Below are 21,285 nucleotides of genomic sequence, written 5' to 3' on the forward strand. Positions count from 1 at the left end.
GCCTGTCTGTCCGCTGCGCCTTTTAAAAGAACAGTTTAAAAACTCCTTCCCTTTGTGCCATAAAAGCAACAGAGAGGATTACAGCTACTCTGCACCCATGGAGTGCCACGCCACTAACAGACCTTGACCCACGCTTACCCAATCCTGCAAACCAGCCCTCGCAGGCGGAGCAGCCCCACAAGCCTCCAACTAAGTCTACACTTTACTGTGCTGCAACTATCTGGCTCAGGGATGTGAAAAAACGCCTTCCTCCTCCCCCACGCACAGCAAGATCCAGTGCTGCAAAGAGCCTGTGTAAACAGACTCCCCGCATGGCTCCCACTCCCCTTGTGGTGGTGGTTAAACAGAGTGCTGGGAGAAGGGATAGCTCAGTGGTTTGAGCATTGGCCTGGTAAACCCAGGGTTGTGAGTTCAATCCTTGCGGAGACCATTTGGGGCAAAGTTTGTCAGGGATGGTACTTGGTCCTGCTGTGAAGGCAGGGGACTGGACTCAATGACCTTTCAAGGTCCCTTCCAGTTCTAGGAGCTAGGCAATCTCCATTAATTTAAAAAAGAACTCTCTCCTGCCATGGCTACGCTTTCACCGGAAAGCGCTGCCGCTTCCATTTTAGAAGCGTCGACAAAGCCTACAAAGTCCCCTCACTGATCGTCGTTCTGTCACCAAACACTGCATGCCTGAGTGAAGCCAGACCCGATGCTTTGGTATCTTTCTGTGGTTTTCCACAGCTTTTTAAAATAAAGATTGTTCGGTACGTTGCATTTCGTATTTCAAAACAGAAATATTAAAAAGCTTCTTCCAGTCATGCTATTCCACTCCACACACTAAGAATCTTAACTAATCAAACTTTTTGTGAATAGGCAAAAGTATTTAAACACATCTCAAGAATATACCAAAGCAAACAAGGTTGTACTTCTTAAAGGATCGGATGCGCCCAGCCCCTCTCAGGCTGCGGTAAGGGTCTGGCAGAATCTGACCCAAAGTAATTCTCTGAAATTAGTACACCAATATGGATGATTACCTTCAATGCTAAATTGTTTTGCTTGGAATTATAACGAAGTAGAAACATATTATGTATTTTATGTAACGAACCTCATTTATTGAAAAATCCTAATTTTATTGCCTTGCTTAGTAACGTCCGTTTTGTTCGACAAACTAATTCTTTTTCACGAAGCAAAGCACAACTTTTTCTTATAAATAGTATAAATTATTTTATTTACAGAAACTTGTTACAAAACAAATAGACTATATATTTCTTTTCTTTTAAATATCCAAAGTAATTTTTCTATCCCATGACATTTGTTCATATTCTATACAGCAGCCAATGCAAAGTTCAGCTGATCAGATGCTCTTGATTATGTATACAAATTATCAAACTATTCACACATTTTACACAGGAGATTGCTTTTTAGAACCAGGCTCAACACGGAGCAAGAGACTTTTGAGGCCTACATTCACATTGACATTATGTAGTGCTCATTTTTAAATTACCTTTAAAACATAAAATATTTTGCACAAAATGTAAAAATGATTTTCTGCTCAACAGTGAAAAGTTAAGATTTTTTTCAAGCCCAATTCCCTCCCCCAAGACAGAAAGAGTGAGACACAACAGATATTCCTTGGCAAGAGAACTCTTAGAGGAAGACAACTGCCTTAGAAATGACATTTGGAAATCACACTTTTTAAAAATGTTTTAAGAGGTACTTTATCTGGTTTTTTTCTTTTTTTTTTTTTTGTTTGTCCCCCCGCTCCCAGGAATACAAAATATTTTCAACATTCTCTTTTTCTAAACTATACTGTTTAAGAATGAATAACCAAAAAAGGAGACAGTTCTGAAAATGTCTGTTTGAAAAAAAATATGTAACCCTTGGCATTATTTTGAGATGCATGATTAATGGGCTTGTTTCAAAACAAGTTATTCAACTGAAAATGCTTTACAAAAATCACAAGCATCAGTCATTTTTGTTTTTCGAACCCCTTCGAATTAAAATTTTAGAAATATATAGGTGGAAAAAGCAAGCTCCATAATTTCAACCGAACATTCAAGTCTTTTAAGGAGAAGCTGTCTAAAACAGTCCAAGCTTAAAACTAGTTATATCAGGCACTTTCAGTTTTTCCATTAGTTTTAAACCACGAGACCCATACAAAATGCGCACGCGCGCACTCAGACACACACACACGCACACACACGCACACACTAAAAAAAGAGAAGCAGAGTGTCACTTAACTAAATGTAGTCTTCTGGGAATCTGGCATTGCTTATCAGTTGCCTTCTAGACCATTTAGGTCCCAATCCTGCAATCAGATGATCATGGCAGATCTCTGCATAGATCCAGTTGCAGGATCTTGGGTTTAGCTTGTACGTTTCCACTCCCAAGACACTAAAAGGGACACAACTTTCACAAAACAAAGGCATCCCTTAATTTGCAAAGTAGGCATGTTACTATTAGCTTGGCAGTGAACCACTTCAAATTATAAAAAAGGTATTTGCTATTTTTAATTAATAAATAAATACTAGATGATCTCAATTGTACCAAAACTGGATATAAGAAAAAAAGACCTGTGCAAAAATACATATTTAAATATGTACAATCAATTAACAAAATATGTCTTCTGAAATAGGGATACTTCAATATTTATAATAGAACAAGAAATTCCAAAATAAAGGTACAAAAGTATGTTTTTGTATAATTCTTTGTTCATCATTGCAGCGATATTTTAGGCTAAGAAAACTGCAGGAGTCATAACGAGAAGTTGGAAAGCCTATAAAAATTGTATCTCTTAAATTACTATGAAAATCCGTCTAGAAACAACCCAGCCACTGCAAATTCATTTTTGCAAGGTAAATTAATGTTAAGCTTCCTTAATTATTTACAGTAAGAATTATACACGACAAAAAGCTTCAGGAACAGTGTTCTGTTTGGAACTAGGATCTCACCTGTAAAATTTAAGCAGGTCTGTGCTCAAAGGCGGATGAAATTTAAGATGTCCTCACTTCCTAGTCCCAGTAGATTAAAACTACGAGCCCTGTTGCAGATGTAGTTAGAACCTGGCCCTACATGAAGCACAGTGATTAAATACTAACTTTCACATGTCTGCATGGTTTTGAATAAGCTTTGCCTTGCCATTATGTATTCAGATCAACATAATATTTACACATCTAATGATGTTCCACGGCTTAAAACAAAGAGGGTTGATTAATATACATTTCTGTTTGCCTGAAATGTATGTCTAGCCAACCAAACTGCACTTGTGACTGAAAGGGGTGAACGCGTGGGCCAAAAATTTCACTCCTGCTGTGCAGGAAACAATCCTTTCAACGGGGCATCATATTACATCTTCACTTTTTGTTCCTGAAATACAGTTAGTTTATGTTTGCATAATAAACGTCTCAAGTGTTTTTTCTTGGTGACCTTTTATATAAACTCAACGCTAAAGTGTCTGCATAGAGGCTTGCTGTTATGTTGTGGTATATAATAATTCTGCAACAAGTTCATATTAACTTGGAAATGTGAACAGGTAACCAAGTACCTGCTGCTCTCAGTGGCTTGAGAATCCCTGATGTACAATGTGCCACCAAAATGGGGAGAAGGCTGGGCCAGGTGAATAATTTGATAGGCTCAGATTGTCTGATCTCAGCAATATCTGGTGCCGCTTTAAGGCAAAGGAGTATATTCTTGATTTATATTTTCCTTTATATTTTCTTTTACTTCCCCCCATTAACAAAGGTTCAAGTAAAGTCTCAAAATTCACTGTTAAAAAGCATATTGAAAATATCCCGATCAATTCCATTCGAGTAACACGAAAGCCCTTTTAAAGGATCTCATTTTTGAGATGTTTTAAAACAAGATAAACTCTCTCATGAAAACTGACAGTCTACTCCGGGCTATGGCATAGTAAAGCCCCTTTCTTCACAAAACATGGGTATGCGAGACTAAGACGACCGTAACCCATATTCTTGGCGCACTTAAAGCTGAACACAGTTGCTAACCAGCATCTAGTGCAGCATTTTGAAATATTCTCTTGTGGGTGGTTGAAAGCAGGACACAATGTTAATGATTTGGTTACAAGCACAAGGCATAAACTAACTGAAAATCTTTTAGAAAATATTTAAATATTTTAAAAATTTTGTTTTAAAAGGGCTGTTTTTACAGGCTGGAAGATACAACCAACCTAATTCAACTAGCAGAGTTCTTTAAAGTAACAAAGGCTTCTGGTATACAGTATAGGTCAAAAATATGTTCTTTGGGAATAGATTTTTAAGGGAATTTGCCTTTGTTGACTTGATACTTTTCAGATTTCCTTTATCAAAAGGAATTAAAAATGTTTACTTTCTTTTGCAATAGAATCTTATTCAAAATATTCATCACTTTTGCATCAGGCAAGTACAACATTAGTTTTATCTTTGTTTTTTGAAAGGTGGCCTCAAAGAAGTTTTTAAAAAGTTTTTGGAACTCCTGACAGCTTCTTATCCCAAATTACTTGCAAAAGGCTGGGCAAAACACAGACTATTTAGTTTCTGAATTGTGCTATTTTTGTGTTCCGTTAAAGGAGCACTGTTCTAAAAACACTAAAGCCGTATTCCCTTCTTGAGGGCTTCTTTTCATTGTGCCTAACACACTGTACCCCTTTTGGGGGGGGGGGGGGATCGTTCAATTGACAGTGTCTATCAACCTACAAAAACACCATCGGGATAAAAAGAGTCCACAGTAATGGTTGTCCCCACACATTCTTTTGCCCAACCAAACTATGTCAAATAGTGGCAAGATGATGTACTCCTGTAAGTAAAATCTCACAGATTTGTAGCAAATAGTCCAGACCACTGTTAACACTGGTAAGAGCAGGTATGTGGCTGAACTTCATCCAGTGTCCATTTACAATATTCATTGCTACAGACATGGCTTCAGGGAAATTCCTTGTTTGAATGACAGTCCAGTAGACTTCCACACCTGAGGACCATGGAAAGCTGGGATAACTCAAAGGCATCTTGGAGTCCAGAATTCCAGATGGAGGTTTTGCTTAGAATGAACGTTGTCCAGTTCTCTCCTCGCCATGGAATATTCAGCTATCAAGGACGTGCCTTTGGCTTTGAAACAAAAAAGAAAGGGGTGTAAGCAAGCATGTTGTAAGAGACACAGGAGAGGCCACATCAGACAGCACCTTGCTGGAGAGAGAGAACACATTAGAGGGTGTTCCAAGGCACCCAGGCAGCATTATTAACAGCTCGTCTGCTGGTTTGCATCTGGAATTCTAAAGTTTCTGCTTTCCCAAGTAATTGGGCTCTCCAATTACACCCCTGGGATCGCAATCATGCCAAGAGTCAGAAGCACTAAGGTGCAGCTTTCCTCTTTTCTTAAGCATACTCATTCAATTTAATTATTTAACAAGTGGCTTCCCTCCCTCCCTCCCTCGTCCCCTCAGTTTGGGGGCTCAGTTTAATTAAATCTTTCAGGAAGTACCATAAATGAAAGTTCCTAGAGCAATGCTGGATGAACCAGACTGTCCACAGATAGTAATTCCTTCTTCCTATAGTTTGTACACCAATCAGCAAACAGCAGCAAGCACAGACCTGGTTTTTAGAGGAAAGTGAACACCCAGGGAACTGCCCATGATGAACTTTCATGAGTACTTAACTCTCCGACTATATGAGCTTCCACAGTAGAATGGGAAAAAAGCAAAGCGGGGAGAATTTGTAAGACTGGAAGAATTAGAGAGACATTATGAATATTTCAACACACTAGCAAGCATACCATGGCAATCTTACAAGTGTCTGGGATCTGATCTAATAAATCTTCATATCTAGCTTCTATGAGTCCATTTGTTCCTTTAAATTGTCTCTTTTCCTTTAAGTGATTTTTCCAACCTATTTCTTGTAGTTTTGCTAAAACATCCTTCTCTGATTTGTCCTCTGATATTTCCCAGTACTCTCCTCAGGACCCCGCTATGCAGGGCAAAATTGGAATTAAGGTGTTGCTGAAACCTTATATTGTTTTATTTTACCTGATCACAAGATCTGCCCCCATTAGGTTTTCCTTGTCATTTCTGCTGGCTTTAAAATACCTCAAGTAAATTTTAACTACTCTTTTCTCCTGTTAATACTGCAGAGCCAATCAATAGAGCTGTGGGGGAGGGTGCTGAGTTTTACTGCGGCTGAGCTATAATCAAAATGGTTACATATGTTCTGACAGTAGAGTACTTATTGCTGAGGATACGGAGGCCAGGAAGAAGCCAGTCTGACTTCCAGATCCTTGGCTCCATTTGCAGGCCTGACACTCCGGAAAACTTACTGTGACTTGCAAAGAGTGGATTTCACCTGGGAGCAATTAGATAACAGTTAGGGTGTGTCTAAACTACATGGCTCCATCGATGGAGCCATGTAGATTAGGCTGATCGGCAAAGGGAAATGAAGCCGCAATTTAAATAATCACGGCTTCATTTAAATTTAAATGGCTGCCGCGCTGAGCCGACAAACAGCTGATCAGCTGTTTGTTGGCTCAGCGCGATAGTCTGGACGCTCCCGCACCGACCTGAAAGCCCTTTATCGACCTCCCCGTTATGCCTTATAGGATGAGGTTTACCGGGGAGGTTGATAAAGGGCTTTCATGTCAGCAGGGGAGCATCCAGACTGGCGTGCTGAGCTGACAAACAGCTGATCAGCTGTTTGTTGGCTCAGCGCGGCAGCCATTTACATTTAAATGAAGCCGCGATTATTTAAATCGCGGCTTCATTTCCCTTTGCCGAACAAACAAATCTACATGGCTCCGTCGACGGAGCCATGTAGTTTAGACGTACCCTTATGGAACCCACTAGGTCACTTTTAGAACACAACTTTTCAGAGTAAAACCACACTTTCAAAAAGCGGATTTGTTGTAATAATCTGGCTGCAACAGATTCATAGGGAAAATAATTCAAAAGAGGAACAGTCGAACAGAAAGAGAGAGATCCACCATTCAGCGAGTCAACCTAAAGTGGGGCACAACGCAGCTGTTGTACAGGTCCCTACTGGCCTTAAACCTCTGTGATTGTGACTAATGTAACCCCGGGCAGCCACCACTGCAAAGCTGCTGATTCCAAAGCTCACCTGCCAAGCTTATTTCAGTGCAATAGCTCCCGTGCAAAACGTCATACCTGATGAAGTAGCGAATTGTTCATCAGTCCCTGCGTCCCTGCGATTGCACCGGCGTGTTTTGCATGAACATTGTTCACCGACGGCAATTTGGCAACCTTGTTTGATTTGCTGCTGTTTATGCTGCTTGACCCAGGGGAGCACTTCCTTTTCTTTCCTATGAACTTGTCTAAGGAAGGATGTGAATGTGAAAAGCTGCTGTGCGAATTGACAGTCAGTTCACTGGACTGATGAACAAATGGCCCTAAGGAAAGAGTGGAATCGCTACTGTTCATCATCACACTCATCCTTTTTATCGATTCGGCGGGGCTTCCCGTCGGAGGCCCCCTCCCTGATTGGTCATGTTTGAGGCTAACGGAGTTAGCTTTACTAGTCATACAATTGAGGCCAACGCCGTGGGACGAAGACGTCACCGCTGAGTGATACGAGGTCCCCGAGGTTCCAGAGTTAACCACACAGTTTTTCCTAAAGGATTCCGTGGAATGAGACGAAGGTGCTAGCAGCGCAGAACTGTTTTTACGCTTCTTTCCTGAGCCGCCGCTGCTACTGTTGCTACTGGTGCTGTTACAGTTGGCGCTGCTAGCAGAAGATTCCTTAGGTTTAAAAGACTTGCTGGATTTCAATTTCTGAGGTTTGCTGGGCATAGGTGAAGGTACCGAGGAAAGCACTGTAGGTGTAGAAGGGGACGAAGACACTTGTCTTGATTGCATACTGCAGAAAGGATCCATCGCACCCAGATTAGCAGGGTTGGCAGTTAGTGTAGTTCCGTGGGGTGGGACTGATTTACTCGTCAGAGACGTACAGGAAGGAGAAACCAACGTTGGTGAGGATATAACCGTGGTGGGGGAAAGGAAACCTGCAGCACCGACACCATACTGGGACGTAGGCATTGAGCTTGTCCAGTGCGGAGCACGAACAGACGCTGTGTTGCTGGATGCGGGAGGAATTTTCCTAGGATAGAAAGCGCGAACAGTTAGTGTTGGTCGTGCCTCGGCAGCGAGATACTCACACTGTCCTGCACGAGGATAATTACACTTTGCGTTTGTTCACTGCCAAAATTTTAATCTTATCAACCCCTAAAACATTTTGATCGATTAACCCAAGTATGCTGCAAACAAGCCAAGTGCGGATTAGTGATCCTATGCCTTTGGCGGTGTATACGTGGCTGGTTACTTACCTGTAACCCGATTGCCCTAAATACTACGGTTAGCATTGGCCCAACTCTGCTCCCACCGAAATCAGTGGGCGTTTTACAACGGATTTCTACGCTGAGTGCAAATAGCACCCGCAGCCTCATAGATCTTGAGCCAGGTAAAGACGTCAAGTCGCTGGGGGCACAGTGCCTTGAAACGGTGACCTAGGTATCACAAAGGAGGCTCCAGGGCAGCTCTCAGCACCGCCTGCGATGCCGTTTCTGCAGAAGCGTTGAGAGGTGACGAGCAGGACCCTCTGTATTGCGAGGAGGGGTCACAAGAACTTTTTGACCTCCCCCGAAGGAGAGGAAAGCAAATGGAGAAAGAGACCCTAAAAGGACTGCGCTCTCTGCTTGGTGTTAGTGACTGGGCTGGGCCAGGCACAAGCATGGGTCTAGGACAGCTAATGACCACGTGGGACCCAGAGCCAGTCCAACCCAACAATTCAAGTGCTCATGACACTCCCGCTCTCTACCATGCGCCCCTCACTGGATACCCAACAGCCTCCTTGTGAACACCTGCAGCCAAACTGTGTGGGCCCAGTAAGACCCTTCTTAAGTCTAGGGCCTTCATTTGTGGATACCTGGATACTGACAATCCACTCCTGGCCTTGAGGGTTACTCAAGACGCGTACGATGTTTCCTAAATGATCTGACACTGGCCTCAATGTAGATTGCACTGTCAGCTTCCCACCAGGCTCCCTGCCCCCGGTTATCTCCATATAGCCCGTCTCAAGGCAAAAACTTCGGAACAAGATTCACCTGCTGGTGAAAAGTCCCAAACACACGTATTAAAGAGTCTCTCAGCTTTGAGATACAAAGGTATGAAAGTTAACCTCACTGGCTGTTCCCACATCGGAGAGAACTGAGGGGCCCCAAACTCCTCCCAGACATGAAAATCCATCGAGGCTCAAAGAGGAAGGCCAAATGCTGACTAACCGGTACAGGAAAAAAACAGGGAGTAACAGGCTCGGAGGTAGCAAAGGATCAAGGAGCGACTCTCCTCTTTACTACAGCCTGGGGCATATCTGAAGGCTATTACTAGGTCTTCCCCACCTCCCGCAGACCTCCCCCCCCCTTCTTGTCTCAAGAGGAAACAGGGCCACTAGTTTCATGCCTCCCTCAGAAAAGGTCTAGAAACCCCAACCTGCCATTTTTGTTGCTCTCAGAAAGATTTGGAAAACTGGGTAAAGTGCGGTGAAGTACCGGACCCAATGCTCAGGGGTAGGGTAGGACAACACTCCTGTACATACACCTTGGAAAGATCCTAGTCTTTCTGAATCCGCTCCCTCGCAGTGCTGTCTCCCGCCCAAGGGAGAACACCGCCACCCCACAGATCGACATGGAGGCTGCAGGTAGGACACGAAGTCACGAGCTTAAGCTGCAGCAAGGGAGATTAAGGTGCGAAATTAGGAAAAGACCTTTCTAAGTATGAGGAGAGTTCAGCGCGGGAATACACGTCCAAGGGAGGTTTGGGAGCGAAGGACGTTAGGGTAAGGGGCCCCACTGCGGCTCTGCGGTGTGAACGTAGGAGGAGCCGGGCGGGCAGCTACCTTTAAACTGCAGCGCTGCAGTGGGGGCAGGTCGGGGACATGGTGCGAGCCGGGACTGCTGAGCCACCAAGCTCTTTCTACATTTCCAAGGCAGCGCTGCAGAGGGGGGCCCAGCATGAGCTGGGACTCGGGAGACCTGGCTTGTGCCGAATCCCAGATCGCTGTGCCTCTGCCTTCCCTACCCCACTCTGCCCCACAGCATCAGGCCGGGGGGGCGGGGTTTATGATGGGTCCCCTAAGCAGTGGTTTCTGCCCCCCCAGTGGTGGGCGTGGGAAGCGAGTAGTTGAGTAATGATTCGACTAGTCGCTTCCATCCCATTTTGGAATCCCTGTCATTTTCAACGATAGGCCGGACAAGACAGCTGTCAGGGATGGTCCTAGATTGACTCGGTCCCAATCAGTGCAGGGACTTCATGGCCCTCAAAGTCCCTTCCAGCCCCACGTTTCTATGGCTCTCTGGCTAATTACAATTTGCCACACGCCACACTGCTAGAGAACGTAACGTGAAAGCTGTACACAAAGGAATTGTTTAAGCTACTAACACAGTAAGAAAAGCTAAAGAAAACAGATGGGCTGGAAAGGGCCATCTAACTGGGGCGAGACATGGATTCAGCATGCGGGAGGATGAGACACAGTGAGGGTTTGAGGCACTAGAAGTTTGGAAATGGCAGGAGATTTCATTTCTAGGTCCAACAGGAAAGCTCACGCTTTCAGCCCCCATCCCTATACGATTTTTTCCCGACACACAATGGAGTGACATCAGCACGTCCCGCTGCATCCCGCCTGCCTGCTCCCTCTCTCCCCCACCCCCAGCCCGACCTCGCTGCTTCCCCTCCCCGCTTGGAATGGCTCTTTTAAACCGAGCCCCTGCTCCCCTCCCACCACCCCCACCCCACGGGCTTTCAACGCCAAGACACACGGCAGAGTAGCCGGCAGACCCCACATCGCAGCCGTGACAGCCCGGGGCAGAGGGTGCTCAGGACAGCAGCCCGGGGACAGGTGCTAGGATTAGGGCTCCCAGCCAGGCTCATGTGCCAGCAGCAGGCTCTCAGGGCCCCCCCGCCGCCAGGCTCTTGCGGAGTCGGAGCGCGGTGCCTAGAGTCCGGCGGCCCCCACAGAGACTCACCCCCTCCCCAGCAGCTGCACTCACTGCGGCTGCCGGAGCCCCCCCGAGCCGCCTGGGGGGCTGTCCGCACCAACCTGTCTGCTCCCTGCTGGCGGGAGGGCGGCCCTGGGCGCTGCGGGCAGAGCTGGGGGGGTGAGCAGCGCAGGCGGGATCGCATGGGGGAGAGGCTGACACGGCAGCCCCCGCACTGCTGCTTTCCCCACCGCAACAGGCTGCAATGCCCGGAGCACCGTGTGCACACGGCACTACCTGTGCCTCCCCGGCCGCCAGGGTTAGAACCAGGCCTGGCACGCGCTGTGGCCGGGAGGGGAGGGGGGGAAAAGGGGCTGGTGGGGGGAGGGAAGGGACCTGGGCTGGCAGCAGTGGGAGGGAGAGAGGGAGGGAGAAGGCGCCCAAGCTGGTCGGGGGGAAGAAGGGAGAAGGGACCCGGGCTGGCGTGGTCACAGCTCAGCCCTCCCTGATGGCCTGCGGGAGAAGAAGGGGGAAGAGCCAGAGTTGCCTGCCCCCCACGAGAGGGGGGCTGGCGAGCACAGCGAGCAGGGGTCACAGCCCCCTAGTATTGCTTAGAAAAGGCTCCTGCTACTTTCAGCTTAGCGCCAGAGGAGCTCTGTGGGCACGGATTCATGAAGAGGTAGAGGTACAGTCTCCTGGTGAGTGTAACTCAACCCCTCCTACTCTCCGCATGGCTGTTAAAACAGACCCACTGCTCACATGTACCATGGCACTGGGACGCGCTACTTTAAAAAGAGGTGAGAAGAAAGTTGAGTTTATTCTTTCATGAATTATTACACCAGGCAGACCAGTCTCCCCTTACGCTTTATCTATTGAGTAGCAACAACAATAATAATAATAATAATTTAAAAAAACCTGTCATTTCTACTCACTTCCACATCTGTGAATTAAGATGCTTGTCCACCATGAAGTTAAGTGCACATCGGATATGGTTCCACCGCTTATCAAACACGTAATAACCTCTTCCAATTTGCCAGCTACCAAATGTGCAAAACTGAAAATACAGATTTGATTTTAGTGTTTTCTAATTTGAACCACTCCCCAAATAATACATTAATGCACTTAATTACAACCCAATAAGACACAGGATCAGATGGAAAACATGTACATTAGGTCTTTGATCCTAGGAGCCTATGCAATATGTTCAAGTCATATTCCCAAGTAGCTCGTGCCCAGCCCGCAAGAAGGACTATATTTCTGTGAGATGCTGCCACTTTTAATTGGCGTCTCCTTGATTACAGAGAGAGGGGGAAGGGAGTACTTTTTTGGGGGGAATGTGGGGGGCAGGGAGCTGTTAGGTTTGCAACCTGCTCCCCATACTTGCTCTCCTATTCAGACCACGCTGTAAGGCAGGGGTGGGGAACGTTTTCTGTGTTGGGGGCTGCACACAAGTGAGAAGCAAAAAACCCCAAAAAAACAAACCCTCACTGATGTGGCCCCACATTCCTCACACACCAGAGACTACAGAGGGGCCCAGCATAGCAGATTTTGTGTCCTCCAGCCCCGTGGGGAGGGGGAGGGCAGATGGAGCGCCAGGGTGGGTTCCCCAATGCAGGGGGAGGAGGGAAGGGAGGCCTGAGCTTCAGGGGTCGGATCCAGGCAAGCCTGGGCCTTACGTTCCCCAGCCCTGCTGTAAGGTCTATGTGGAAAGGTTTGTGGGGAGCTGCATTTGCTCTGAAACTTTTGAATCTTTTTGTGAGATAGTTGCTAGTTTTTAGGTGAGTACGTTTTTTCAATTCTGTCAAAGGCAACTAGGAGAGACATTGAACAGAGGAGATGTACATCATCCATCTAAATAAATATCTGCTAGCTCTCTAATCCTAGGGCTGGAAGAGGCCTCAGGAGTCATCAAGTCCAGCCCCCTGCCCAAAGCAGGATCAACCCCAACTCAATCATCCCAGCCAGGGCTTTGTCAAGCTGGGACTTAAAAACCTCTAGGGATGGAGATTCCACCCCCTCCCTAGGGAACCCAGCCCCATGCTTCCCCACCCTCTAAAACTGTTTGCAGTCGTTTAAAATCTGTTCTTAATGATCCCTTGAAAAGATCGAAGAGTTCAAGTACATCGCATGCACAAATATTTCAGTGATTTTTTTTTTTTGGCTTCTGGAAACGAAAGTATGCCCCACGTACCACAGACTTTCACATGAGGCCAGGTTACTGCATTGTTTCTCTACAGACATATGGCTAGCTCCAGGATTTAAAACCAGACAGGGTACTGAAAGTGTTACTGAACCATACCACTATTTTGCATACATCAGTTCCACATCTACCCTTTTCTCAAAACATCTTAGTGTTTCACTCCCACCTCCAATAGGGGCAGAATAGTGATAGAAATGTAGCCGTGTTAGCCTGGTGTAGCTGAAACAAAACACAGGCCTCTGTAGCACTTTAAAGTCTAACAAAATGGTTTATTAGGTGATGAGCTTTCGTGGGAAGTGGGTCTGGCCCACGAAAGCTCATCACCTAATAAACCATCTTGTTAGTCCTGTCTTTTGTTTCAGCTCCAATAGTGGCAGCATTTTGATTTCTCTCATGTTACAGTGGAAGGAGCATTGACTGTGTTCTCATAGCACATTCACTCTGCTAACTATGATTAAGCCCTCCCTCCATAACCAACCAATTTTCCTGCGGCATGAGAACGTTTTAGCGAACCCACCAAAAAAAACAGACAGTTAAAAACCGTAATTACGGTTACCCCAAACGCAAACCCAACAAAGGACTTAGACGTTTCACTTGCAACATACAGCGGCTGGCTGAGGATGATGACCTGAATAACGACAATCCAGTTTTTCAACATGTTCTTCTTTCTCGTCACCCTCTCCCTCATCGCTGGATAAACGAGACGTTGGCTCAGCTGCAGGCAAGGGAGGGTGTGGAGATTCATGGACCGAGAGAGAGTCACTAGGGGCATTTCCGCTGTGCTGGGCTGGACAGCCTGCAGGCCTGGATAAGAAAATACATTTGAAAAGGGTTTACTGGACAAAGGCTATGCCTGGAATTTGTGGCTTGTATATAGAAAGGTAGGTTTTTTTAAATAGGTTTTCCACATTTTCATACTGTCTCTCACGATTCGATTAAACCAGGGATGTCACCACTCTTCTGGAAAGGAGGAATAATTATATCCATTTTGCACAGGGCCGAGACACCGATTAAAGTGGCTTATCAAGGCCACACAGTAAGTCAGCAGGCCCTAGTGTACACTAGGATGTTATTTCCAAATAACCCCCCTTAGGTTGAATTTATAAGCGGAGCATCCACACAACCAAGTCTGTTATTTCAAAATAACAGGCCGCTCATTTCAAAATCTGCACTCCTGTTTCTCTCAGGGAATAATGCTAATTTTGAAACAGTTATTTCGAAATAGAGGTAAGGTGGATGCTCTGGGGCCGCTATTTTGAAATAACGACTCCCCAGAGTCATTCAAACTAATTACCACAGTGCTTCCTGGGGCTCTAAGTTGAGATAGCACATCCACAATAACGGAGCCTGCCTCGGACTAATTTCGAGGCTTCCCTGGAGCGAGGACATGCTAGTTTGATTTTGTTATTCTAGGAGTTATTAAATCGATTTTGGTTATTTCGAAATAGGGCATGTCTACCCTGGGAAACTAACAGAGGTAGAAATTAAAAAAAAAAAACACACAGTCTATTCCCTGCTCCCAGTCACCAATCACTTCCACCAGTTCCTCCCAACCACTAGATTTTTTTGTTGACCCTTCTTTGTCTCCTCTCCAAAAACTGCCGAGTCTTTTTAAAAGCTGGCAAATATAAGCTCATTAAAGAAAGATATCGCCTTCATACAGGAGCCTGACTTACTGATATACTGGATCCTGATGTACTGGTACACCAGATAACTTGAATGAATTTACTGTTGCAACAACTTCATTTTGCATTCTCTTCCATCTCCTCTGTGCTCCTAAATCACCACATTTCTATCAGCCATCTTCGCCTTGCTGGAGCACCAACACTGAACAGTTCTCACAGAATGGAGCTTCTGGCTTTCGTTTACTTTCCTGGACCACCCATCATGGCCTCTTGCTATAAGGGCAGGAGACAAAGCTTCCCTAAGACTAAGGATATGTCTACACTATGGGGCAGGGTAGACACAGCAAAGATCCAGTGTGGAATTTTTGAGTGAGCAATCAATTGGCACAGACCAAGAGCTCTCTGGTTGCGAAGGAATCTGCATCTAACACGTTGTAGCACTCACTGCCACTAAGCCATCAGCTTGCTCCTAATTTCACACTTGGTGGATAAACAGATTTCACTTACCTTGGAAGACTGGGAGGGTGAGGTTTGGGTTTATTGGGTACTAAAGGCTTTGATTCTGTAGGAGTAAGTCCATGAGAATTTTGGTGCAGCTCCTGGGAAGTTTTAGAAGGGGAGGGATGTGGTTCCCTGAGAGGGGGCATCTGCTGATGATGATCCGAATGTCGAAGCAATTCCTTTTCCCTGGTTTTGCTTTTGTGCTCAGCTAATAACACATCAAATCGTTTTCGTCGACCCTGTACAGCCCTCCGCTGGGTTAAGGAATGTGTCTGCAAATCCAAGCATCAAAACACTAAACAAAGGTATTCAGATTTGCAGAAATTAAGCACTCAAACAGATACCGAACAATTCTAGAACTCGGCCAATAAAGCAAGAGATGGCTTTTACAAGAAACTTAAAGGTGGCCTAACGAGTCTTTATATTTCTATTTGATAAGCCAACAATAATTAAAGAGACTCAGTGCTCTTTTAAAAAAAATCAAAACCATCGAAGGTCCTAATAAGCGTGGAGTTTGAAAGTCAAACCCTTTTCAGTGTCTCACTTTCATTCAAAACAATGACACAATTTGACGGGATCAATTAATTTTATATATTGTGGAAGCAAACAAGTCTTATATTCCCCCCTAGTAATAAGCTCTGAAAAGGTATAAAAGCAGCATTTTTGAGGGGTAAGTAGAGTGGAAGGAATTTCCATGGGATACTCTTATTTTTTGTAGTGCATTCCCCAGTATTTACAAGCCTCTTTTAGAAACTCAACACTTTTCCTTTGGAAGAACAATAGCCATGTCTTCAAGTTTTCTTCCTGGTTGTCACTAGTATCAGTTAGGTCAATGCTTGTTCCCGGCCTGATTTATTTGTGATTGTTGGTGGTCCCTCTGCTGGCAACACAATTGCTGTGCAGGAGCACAGCTACATATTTCAAGGATCACACGATTCATATCTTTCCTTTTTTGTAACTTCTCAGGGACAAGTGATCGCTTTTGTTCAAACTGATATTTAGAGCCAGACTTCACCAGACTGTAAGTTTGAAAAAGATGTTTTGTGCACAGCGTTTGACCTCCTAGCCAGAGCCTCTTTAGATAAGAGCTTCTCAGAAAAAAGACGTGAAGCATTATCAAGCTACCAGTCCATCAAGGAAGCAGCATTTGGGTTGATACAACCACCCTCTAAAATCTGCTACAGACTTGGTTCTTTGGTGGGAAAAGTCTTGCTTTGTCTAGGGCCCATCTCAGCAGTGACTATATTTTTAATTTCTTTGTGATGGGTGGATTTTTTAAAATTAATCTTCATAGCCGAAGAGCCATTCCCCAATAAAAACATCTAACCATTTCGAGCTGGGTAAAACTGAGGCCTGAATACTGCCACAATGCATATGTTTATGTTTATGTTATATTATATTAAATTATATTATATTATGGGGTCAACCATTACAAAAAAAAGGCAGTCTGGGCTACGATATGTACTTAAAGTCGAACTGTGTGAATAATTATTTAGGGTCAACATTAAAATTCATTTTGAATTACTTGGTAAATTGAAAAAAGCAAAAATGAATAAATTTTATATATATTTGGAAAAAAAAATATATATATTTGGAAAATGTTTCATATGGTATCACACAGACAAATTTGCTTGACTATATATATGTTTACCAAGATAAATCTTCTGTCTGATCCGAAATGAAACATTTTCAAGGTTTTTTTTTTTAACCTAGCTCTGTTTTACAGTGGAAAAGTCATCAAAACCTATTCATAGATATTACCAATGACATTATTAGTTTATAAAAATCATTAGTCTTTTTTAACAGCAATTTCTATACCTTAGCATAATTTAATTAAAACTTTGGAAAAGTGTTTTTTCCCACCAGCATCATTTTTACCAATTTCCACCAAGAGTTTATTTGAGGATGCCATCCCTGAATTTTAGCAGCGAGCTGAACGATATTCAGTTCTCTGTTATGATCCTCAGAAAGTTTAAACTTTGCTTCATAAAGATACTCTGAGGAACGTGTCCTACCTTGCATGTCAAAGACCTTGTACAGGGTTTCTTGGTTTCCACATCAACGACGCCACAATATATATCAGGATCAAATTCTCTCTCTGTCAAATACACATAAATATACCATTATTGTAAAACCAGAGATGTCATGAAATATTTTTCGAAAATACTGGTTAGAATTTTAATCATAACAAACTATTCTCAAGACACATAGAATTGGTACTAAATATTAGAAACTGGCGAATTTTAAAAACATTTTCTTTTTTTTCCTAGTCAAGCTGAAACTTAGGCCCCAATCCTGCACCAGGAACTATACAGACATATATGACTGTGCCAAGTTTCACAGCAGAATCAAGTGTAGTCATATAACAATCACAACAGACTTTAAGGGGAACTACAGCCATTTGCATATTGATGGCCACATTTTTTTAATCTACTACAAGTAACACCCAAAAGCACTACAGCAGAAAGATTAGTGAAAAGTTTTTCACTTTGTTAGGCATTCACTTACAGGTGGGTCTTTCACACAGCAAGAGAAAGAGGAAAATAGAACTGTAAAAATTGGGGTATTCAGGGTACATCTAGATTGCAGGCTTCTTTCAGAAGAAGCTTTTCTGGAAGAGATCTTCCAAAAAAACTTCTTCCAAAAGAGAGCACCCACACAGTGAAAGCACATCAAAAAAGCGATCTTTTTCAAAAGATAGCATCCACTCTGAGTGGACGCTATCTAGCATGTAAGCTGTGATTCCTATGGACGGAATGGCCACCAGGGCACCTGTGCTTTTTCCTCTTTCCTCTTCTTGCGAAAGAACTCCCTCTTCCCCATCCACACACACCTTTTTCCGAAAGAGCTTTTTCAGAAAAAGGCTTCTTCCTCGTAGAAAGAGGTTTACCAATGTTGGAAAAACCCCTCTGTTCTTTCGATTTTTTTGTCGACAGAACGCAATTGCAATGTGGACGTAAGTGAATTTTTTTTCAGAAAAACAGCCGTTTTTCAAAAAAAAAACTCTGTAGCATAGACAGAGGCAGATGTAACGCCTGAAGCATGTTATCAACTCATTTATAAAAATGAGTACCAACCGGCTAGTGCCCCTTTCAGAAATGAGTCACTTTAAAGCAAAACATAGAAGATCAATCCCAACGCTTAAATGGCCATCTTTCTGCATTGTAATTAAAATGTATCAACTACCTGTTTAAACGAGCACTTTTTTATTATATTTATAATGCTATACATTACCGATAATATGAATATAGCAAACAATAGTTTTAATTACCTGATAATCTTTTATGTAAGAATTTCCTATTATTTGTACTATCTTCTGGTTTCTTTTCCAAAAATGGAGGCACAGAGAGAAGTCCTTTACCATTCAGTATCTGTCCAGGGGAAGGCAAGGGTGGCTTTGGTATTGAGGGACAATTAAGGCCAATCTTTGTTGAGGAACTCACAGTAGTAGAACAAGTTGGACCAACAGCAGTTTTCAATAGTGCACCATCTATCTTTGGATGAATCTTTTCCACTTTGACAGATGGAGTCATGCTGTAGTTAGTGGGAAATAGAGGAAAAGATCATTTGCAAACAATTGTAATATCCCATGCTCGTGATTATCACAGCTACCGAATAAGTGTTCCATTGCTCAAAAATATTCTGAATTGTTTTGTTCACAACAAAAATATAGGTAATAATAACTCTGTCTCTTTCCCCATTTTAAGATTTTTAGAACTTGTCCGTTTTATTTATACATCTATATATTTTTTGCTACTTTCTGATATCCACGATAAGGTGAAAGGCAATCTTTTCCTGCTCTCTTTAAATGATCTCCTCAGAAACGTTGCTACAGCATTAGCAAAGAACTCAGGATGTCTGGTTAGCACACGGCTAGGTAAGGTGCAGCCTGGGGGCCGGATGCAGCCCCCCTAACACTTTGTCCTCCGGACTGCATCTGGCAAATTTCTATTGATGCCCTGCTGCCCATGCCACCCAATTTCCAAGCCGTGGCTCAGGCAGCAGGCTCCTATTTAAATGGCTCCCGGTTGTGGTGCTACCCTAGCAGGGGCAGTAGCCGTAGCAACCCCTTTGCTGTGCTTTTAATTCAAAGCCTCTGGTTCCAGACAACTCCAGGGGAAGGCTAGTCCCAAGCCCCGCCCCTTCCAGGGATAGAGCAGACCCATGACCACATACCAAAAATGCATTAAGTGTCCCTCCCCTCCCTCTCCGGTGAAAAATATTGCCCACCCCTGGGTTAGCAACAGACAGCTGTATTACAGTTATACTCTATTGCACAAATAGCTAGGATGGCCCAATTTTGGCAGAAGAGCCAGTGAGAGATGCCCTGTTTTGAGGACAACCAATTAGGGTGCTATCAGATGTATGCAGGTCAACCCTTAAGTCTGGATGTGAAGTGTCACTGAAGTCCAATCGGACCATTAGGGATGTGAAGGTTTCGTCAACTAGTCACTGCCTCCTCTTTCTGCCTCTATCAGAAAGAGGCAGCAGGGGAGGGGAGGAGGAGGGAGCAGGGGATACTTCAAGGTGGCAGCAGACCCCGGGTTCCATGTGGCGCTGCCGCTTTGAAATGCCACATGCAGCCCGGGGCCAGCTGGGGTGTCCCCAGGCTCCACGTGGCGTTTCAAAGTGGCAATGCCATGTGGAGCCCAGGATCAGCTGGGGACTCCTGCGCTGACCCCTGGCTCCATGCAGTGCTGCCACTTTGAAATGCAGTGGGGAGCCCAGCATCAGGCTATGGGCAGTGTTTCAAAGTGGCAGCGCGACGTAGAGCCCAGGATCAGCTGGAGTCCCCAGCTGATCCCAGGCTCCAAGCACCGCTTTCGCCTTTGAAGTGTAGCAACAGCCCCAGGGTATGTCTAAACTGCACGCCTATTCCAAAATAGTTTATTTTGAAATAGCACGTCCACACTGTAGGGAAGCCTCAAAATTAGTCCGAGGCAGACTTCCCTAATGTAGATGTGTATCTCGATTTAGAGCCCGAAGAGGCACTGGGGAGGAATAACTTAGAAATCTCCTCGCCAGGGCCAATTTCAACATAGCAGAAGTGGAGCATCTACACACGCCTTATTTCAAAATAGCTATTTCAGAATAGGCGTTATTCCTTGTAGAATGAGGGTTACAGATTTTGGAATAAGCCGTCTGTTATTTCGAAATAACAGAATGGCTGTGTAGACACTCGCACTGTTATCTTGAAATAATGATGCAGTGTAGAGGCACCCTTTCCAACAAACTGTTACATTTCACCTTTCATAACCAAATGCACAATATATTTCCAACTGCTCCAAACTGTTGCCCTTGGTTCATGGAAGGGATAACACTGAAATTCATTCTCAAAAGAACACACTCACATTTTATCGTGGGGAAGTTTGCTATGCTGTACCGGATGCATTAACCTATTGTTTCCACTGATCTGCAGCTTGTCTTTGGGTGATTTCAGCAACTTGGAATTGGATGATGATGCACCAGGACCTCCGCTGGATGAGCGATTGCTCCCACTTCCATTGTTACCTTTGCTTTTCGAGCACACAGATGAAAAGAAGGAAAATACTGAAGAGGAAGGAGGAGTCAAAGGCAGCTTGCTGGAGGTGCTGTGTCTTCTTTCTGAAAGGAAAACAAGTGCTTGTCAATTTCGGCATCAACACGGAAAGAATTCCAAAGTTCCTTCCTTCATCATTTGTACCATTAAAATTGTTCTTCGCTGGTCTAGGGGTGCCCTACTCTACACAAACACTAAAGAATTCAGCACATGGCAGTACTGAAGCTCCATTCAGTTCTGCTCCCTTGTCAGTCACAGGATTCCACCTTGCAAGGTTTACCGCTTAGCTGAACAAGCTGCCTTATAAATAATATTCCCACGTTCTTCTCAATCCAAGGAGCAGGAGACTGGGAATCGGATCCATGTCTCTCACATAGGAAAGCACCAAACTATCATCAGCTCAACCAAGTTTAACTTTCAAATTTCATCAAGAATAATGTAAAAGGTTTTGTTCTAATGCCGCCTAATGATCA

At 44.2% G+C, this 21,285-nt stretch overlaps 1 protein-coding gene across 15 annotated transcripts in view; it reads right to left on the reverse strand.

The window, feature by feature from the left end:
- Nucleotides 1-1,194: 1,194 nt before the first annotated feature.
- Nucleotides 1,195-21,285, reverse strand: part of ATXN7 (ataxin 7) — a 179,769-nt gene continuing 159,678 nt past the window's right edge. For all 15 annotated transcript variants that reach the window (XM_089781274.1, XM_075938494.2, XM_089781267.1 and 12 more), the window contains 8 exons: nucleotides 20,625-20,877; nucleotides 18,545-18,807; nucleotides 17,289-17,371; nucleotides 15,280-15,545; nucleotides 13,753-13,951; nucleotides 11,880-12,001; nucleotides 7,127-8,075; nucleotides 1,195-5,084 (listed from right to left, as the gene is read on the reverse strand). In XM_089781274.1, coding sequence (XP_089637400.1) covers nucleotides 5,067-5,084; nucleotides 7,127-8,075; nucleotides 11,880-12,001; nucleotides 13,753-13,951; nucleotides 15,280-15,545; nucleotides 17,289-17,371; nucleotides 18,545-18,807; nucleotides 20,625-20,877 — 2,153 coding nt within the window. In that variant the 3' untranslated portion in view covers nucleotides 1,195-5,066. The remainder of the gene's footprint in view (nucleotides 5,085-7,126; nucleotides 8,076-11,879; nucleotides 12,002-13,752; nucleotides 13,952-15,279; nucleotides 15,546-17,288; nucleotides 17,372-18,544; nucleotides 18,808-20,624; nucleotides 20,878-21,285) is intronic.

This window comes from Pelodiscus sinensis, chromosome 11 (assembly GCF_052426305.1).
Source record: "Pelodiscus sinensis isolate ZL-2025 chromosome 11, ASM5242630v1, whole genome shotgun sequence".
NCBI lineage: Eukaryota > Metazoa > Chordata > Testudines > Trionychidae > Pelodiscus > Pelodiscus sinensis.